This window comes from Grammomys surdaster, unplaced genomic scaffold (assembly GCF_004785775.1).
Source record: "Grammomys surdaster isolate TR1022 unplaced genomic scaffold, NIH_TR_1.0 133, whole genome shotgun sequence".
In the NCBI taxonomy this organism is placed as follows: Eukaryota; Metazoa; Chordata; class Mammalia; order Rodentia; family Muridae; genus Grammomys; species Grammomys surdaster.
This window is the reverse complement of record NW_021604591.1, coordinates 14,292,542-14,298,541: the sequence shown is the minus strand read 5'-3', so window position 1 is coordinate 14,298,541 and position 6,000 is coordinate 14,292,542. Positions and strand designations below refer to the sequence as shown.

General features: G+C 50.1%; 1 protein-coding gene across 1 annotated transcript in view; it reads left to right on the top strand.

The window, feature by feature from the left end:
- Nucleotides 1–466: 466 nt before the first annotated feature.
- The window catches only part of Reep1 (receptor accessory protein 1), a 104,566-nt gene continuing 99,032 nt past the window's right edge, over nt 467–6,000 (top strand). Inside the window, exon 1 of the mRNA XM_028762385.1 lies at nt 467–777. Coding sequence (XP_028618218.1) covers nt 746–777 — 32 coding nt within the window. The 5' untranslated portion in view covers nt 467–745. The remainder of the gene's footprint in view (nt 778–6,000) is intronic.

The window sequence follows — 6,000 nt, the reverse complement described above, 5'->3', positions numbered from 1 at the left end:
ACTCCTGCATGTTGATCTCTGACGTGTGTGATAGTTCGTGTGTGTGTGTGTGTGTGTGTGTGTGTGTGTGAGAGAGAGAGAGAGAGAGAGAGAGAGAGAGAGAATGAATCTGCAGTAAAAAGAACTGAAGGGACACGTGGTGAACGGTGACGGGGTTGCAGTCAGAGAGGGGATCGTGTAGGGACACTAGAGCTGTCAGTAGGCAGACACTTGCTGAGATGCTGAAATGAAGACTTATAGAGTGACAGTTGAAGACTTCAGGTTTCTCCCGAGGCTAGCGTATTATCTAAGTGAAGAATGACAGAACCTCGTCCAGACAGGTGTAGGCAGGATTTCAAAGTCCAGATTCAGACCTCAGTTTCCCCACCGTAATAATGAAGGTGAAAACAGCCTCTCTCTGGGGGTTCCGAGGCCCAGCCCACTGAGCCACCGCACCACACGGTTTCACAAGGAGGGCGGAGGAGGACCCGCCCTGGATGCAGCCCTGGGGCTGGGACGATCTGAGCAGGGGCGGGTCGCGCGGGTGCCCTCACCGCTAGCCGCCCAATCGCCGTGGGCCCGCGGAGCCCCGGGGGGCTGGGGCAGCGGGCGGAACGTGCCGCGGCTGCGCCGACGCGCGAGCGCGGGGCCGGGCCGGGCGGGTGCGCTTAGTCTGGCGGCGGCGGCGGTGCGCGGACAGACAGACGCGTCGGGAGCGCAGCACCGCCCGCAGCCCAGCAATCCGGGCCGTGCCCGCCCGCCCGCCATGGTGTCGTGGATCATCTCCAGGCTGGTGGTGTAAGTGACCTCTTCTCCTGTGTCCCTTCTTCCCTTCCCTCCCGATCCCTACGTCCCCTTAGGGCCGAGCGCCCCTGCGAACCACCAGCCCCGGGTCGCGAGAGCTATTAATACTCGGCGGTCGCTAAATTTAGCAGGTACAGTAGCTGCCTGGGGACGCGGGCAGCGCGAGGCGGCGTAGGACGCGCGGCGCTACTGACCCATGGGTAGCCGCGGGCGCAGGCGGCGCCTTGCAGGGGGAACCGGGCGTGGGTCCCCGCACGCTGGTGAAGTCACCGGGGCTGAGCGATGCGTCTCGCCTTGTCTCTCTTGCTTTGTTCCATTCCGGGTGGGGCGGACTTGCAGAGGCCCCGAGTGGGTGCCCCGCGCGTGTCTCTCCTTTGGAAGAAAATGCCTTGGGCTTGCCTGCCACCGCGCTTTGTCGGATGACATACAGTCCAGACAAGCGAGGGGCGCTGCCTCAAGGGGTCATCGCGGAGACCACAAGCCAGATGGAGGTGGGGCACACAGTGGAGTAGGGAAAATACTCCTTTTTAGGTTTCCCAAATAGACAGAGGCAAAGGCAGGTGGTAAATAGATTACTATGCATCTTGGAATAGATGTCTTCGTCCCTCGTGCCTGCTCTCCTTTGCAGGGGTTTGAGAGACAGGGGCAGGCATCTCTAGGAATGCACGGGGAAATTTCCAAGTGACAGACAACACTCCCTCCCCCCCCCCAAGGGCGGTGGCAGTGACACCTCCCAGCGGTGCAGGAGAGCAGAGTCATCTGGGGTGAGGCCTGTATGAAGTCTTTGGGGGATGTGTGGTGGGGACTTTTGTTTTATTTTCAAGGTTCTCTCCTCTCACCTTTCCTACCTGGATCTGCACGGTTGATTTAGCACCTGCTCAGGGGACCTGGGACTGAAATGGATCTGGGGAGGCTTGGGTGAGGACCACGTGCCCAGCATTTTCTTTGTCTAAGAAAGAGGGGCTATTAACTCCCTTTGACAGTGCAGTGCACACACACCTCTTTTCTCCTCTTCTTGACTGTCCAGGATAGCTGTCTTTAAAGTCTTGGCTATTGTCTCCCAGGCATAATTCTCCCAAAGTCCATCAAGTTACTGCACAAAGGTCTCTCTAACAGCTCTTGTCAGCTGCTGGGGGTTTGTTCTGTACCTTCAGGTGGCATGTGAAACATTTCGATTTCTGTGGTACGGCTGGCGTCAATAACAGGGAAGCTACTGGCATGCCTTGCCACGCCTCATGCCTGACTAAAGCTTGTCTGCTCTGCGGTGTCAGTTTCTTTCCTGAAGGGGTCCTGAGATCTTTGGATTTGCTAGTGATGCCTGGAGGACCTCAGGGTGGGGCGATAGAGCACTTGCTTGCTTGGTGGGCTTTCTCAATAGGTCCTTAACCAGGATCATACAACCATGCTGGTTTTCTTATCATCCCCAACATAGGAGGCAACTGAAGGGGGTGTAGGAAAGATGTGGGATGTTGGGAGGGGTTGCAACAGTGTGTTATTACCTTCTGAAGCAACCACACCTTGAAGAACTAAGACTTCGGATGACTTAAATGACCATGAGAATTGCTCCTCGGGTCTACAGCCACCCCCTGACACCGAAGGTTGGCGGGATTTGAAGCACCTTGAAAAGGTCAAGGATTCTTCCAGCCCTGTGCCTAATTCACAACATAAACCCAACATGAGTTATTAACACCAGTTTTAATCACATTTTTATTTCAAATTGACAATACTTGTTATATAGTATCAGGTGGTATAAATAAGCAAAAATCCAGCTACATCTTTGCCACAGACAGAAATCTCATGAGGGGAGTTATAGTCTTTAAGAGTATTACTTATATGTGTGTGTTGATTCAGTTCCATATTCTACAAAGGTAAAGGGACAATTTACAGTGCAGTGCCAAGGTGTGGGGCTGGGATATTGTGTTTGGAGTCAAGAAAATAAATGGTTCAAATCCAATTCTGCCTCTTGCCAGCAGATCTTTGTTCATAGCCCTGATTACAACAGATCTCAGTTCTCAGGCAAATTAACTGCACATTACTGTTGCAGAGATTTCACTAATATGTGACATGTGGATTCCCAAGCACCATGGAGGACACAAAATCAATGGTGATTCCCGCTGATCCTCGGGGCACACTGCAAAAGAATGTACACACTGCAAGAGGACAAACAGCTTCCTCTTATTTTATACTTTGAGGTTGTAGATGAAACAAAATTTGGACAACATACAGGTTTATTGCTAATAAAAATCACTAATCCAGCCTTCCACCCTCATCTATAGAACGGCAGAGGGAATGCACCTTGGCCAAGGTCAAAACACCAGGTGAAGAAAATGAGTTCAGGATGTGCAGACGGGTGGCTCTATAGTCAAGGATCCCTGATGGTTATGTTGAGGGTATCCCTTTAAGGCTCCCTTAGCCTTCTGGTCTGAGCTTGTGCTACGATTTTGTTCATAAATTCTGTTTCCTTCCTGTGAGCAATCTTTTAAAAGTTTTGTAACTACATCAAAGAATATTTAAGGAAGACCGATTGCTGTGTTTGAGGATGGAGAGGGAGTGTCTTCCTGTCTTTATGGTCCCAGTCATCCAACTGGGACAAGCTGATGCTACTGATGTCCTTTCTGCCGCTGGCCATTGAGAGGGCTGATTTCCTCCACAGCTCCTTGCCCCCTCCAAAGACAGCAGCTCCTGCCTCTCCTCCGTTTCAATCTCCCACCTCCTGCTTTAAATTAAGTACCTGGCATCTAAGCCCACTCAGCAATCATTGATTTTGTTGAAGGAACCCAGAGGCACTGGATACAAGGAAGGAACCTGGTCAGTGCTGTCTGCGATGATGGGAGTCTCTGGGCATCAGGGCAGCTTGTGCCCAGTGGGCATAATAAATGAGCATTGGTGTGACAAACTTCTTTCTGGCTGCCCATGTTCCCCCTGACTCCCTGGGCTCAACTAGGGAGAAATAACCAGAGTCAGTGTAGCAGCAAGGTGGACCTTGTTAGATTGAACCTGCTTGGTGTCTTCATGCATATAGGAATCACTTAGAATTTGCCTGTTTGCCTCTTTATTTGTCCTTAAATAGGGCCTTGTGTGCCGGGGCTGGACTCAAACTCTGTGCATGCTAGGCAAGCACTGTACTAACTGAGCCAATCCACAGCTCTTGTCCCTTTTCAAATATGTAGTTTTCTTTACAAATAACTCAAGGCCTAACCATGAATGAATTTCACACTGGGAGACGATGCTCATGAGTGAACTGATGGGGTGGAACACAGAGGCTGCTCTGTGACTCAGGAGAATCTGCCCTTTTGAAGTATCCCAAGAAGCAAGTACTCATTGTCTCTGGCAGAATTTTGGCCAAGGTCCAAATGTTGGCAGAATGGACCCAGGGCCTCCCACCCAGTGTGTGGTTACAAGACCAAAGTCACTCCTCACTACGGGAGAAAGAGAGAATCTTCATTCAGTGAAAATTTGTGAATATCTAATGGGTATACTGGAAAAAAAAAAGAGTTATTTCTACCTTGCACTGTTTCTGGGATCACTTCCTTTCTCTGCTATGCTGAGGATGGAACTCACGGTCTTGGATATGCTGGGCAAGGGCTAGGCAAGGATAGACAAGGACAGACAAGGGCTCGGCAAGGATAGACAAGGATAGACAAGGGCCCTACCACTGGCTACACCTACAGCCCTGTCTTAATTAGGGTTTTACTGCTGTGAACAGACACCATGACCAAGGCAAGTCTTACAAAGGGCAGCATTTAATTGAGGCTGGCTTACCTGTTCAGAGGTCCAATCCATTATCATCAAGGAAGGAACATGGCAGCATCCAGGCAGGCATGGTGCAGGAGGAGCTGAGAGTTCTACAGCTTCATCTGAGGGCTGCTAGCAGAATACTGACTTCCACATGTTTAGGAGGAAGGATTTAAAGCCCACGCCCACAGTGACACATTTCCTCCAACAAGGCTACACCTCCAAATAGTGCCACTCCCTGGGCCAAGTGTATTCAGACTACCACAAGCCCCTTTGCAGATTCATTTGTTTAGTGTTAGTTTCTGGGGCTTGGGACACGTCATTTTTTTTAAGAGTCCCTGCCTAGCATACACTAAGCTCTGCATCTCAGAAACATGGTGTGGCATCCCAGTAAACCCAGTACTGAGAAGATGGAGACAGGAGTCAGGAGTTGAAGAATATCCTTGTCACATTTAAGACCAGCCTAGAACACAAGAAACTCTATCTCAAAACAAAACAAGGGGTCAGTACGATGACTCACTTAGTAAAATGGGGCTCACCCCCAAGACTGATAACTTGAATTTGATTTCCAAGACCCACATGGTGGTGGAAGGAGAGAGTCAAGTCCCAAAAGTTGTCCTCTGATCGCCACACATGAGCCATTACCTATGTCTATATAGTCACACAAAACAAAATCTAATAAAAAAAAAAAAATAGGGGCTGGTAAGATGGCTCAGCAGGTAAGGGAACTTCCTGCTGGGCCTCACAACCTGACTTCAATCCTGGAACCCATGGTGGAAAGAGAGAGGTACTCCTGAAGGTTGTTCTCTTACCTTAGTGTGGCACACACATGCTTAAGATGTGGTAAACCCTTTACAAATTAAAGCAAACCAAAATCATTAGCTTTAGCAAAGTACAAAGTGAAGCTGAAGTCTGGCTGGGTCCCAGGAGGAAGATCTGGAGTATGGCAGCATTCATTCTGGGTCAGGGTTGTAAAAGGGAGGAGATCGGAAGAAATGCCTGTGGGCTGTCCTCAAGCTGTTCCCCTTACTGGTGCAAAACAAATGGAAAGAGACTGAATCCTCAAACAGAAGCCTGACATCCTTTGCTCTTAAAGTCTGGAATGCAGAAAAATAACCCAGCTAATAGAGGGTTCAGGTTCTTTGGGGACGTATTTCCTAGTGCAGCTGTGTGGGACACTATAGAAACTGGGTGATTCTTCAGTCACACTGGTAGAGGAAAAGTGCTAGCTTGGAAGACAGCTGTGGGTTCTAGTCTCCACACTTATCTTTCTCACTGCTAGAGTCCAGAGTTGGAGGCCCCCACTTCCTATCTGAGAGATGAAACCTGAGAGGTCACCTGAAAGATGATAGCCAGCATCACCTGAGAGGCCCTAATGACTCCAAGGCCCCATGTCCTCTAGGACATGAAGATAGCAGTTTGGGTGCCACTACGGCTAAGCTGGCCCTCTTTGTCTCCTAACCCTGCCTGTGTGCTGAGAAG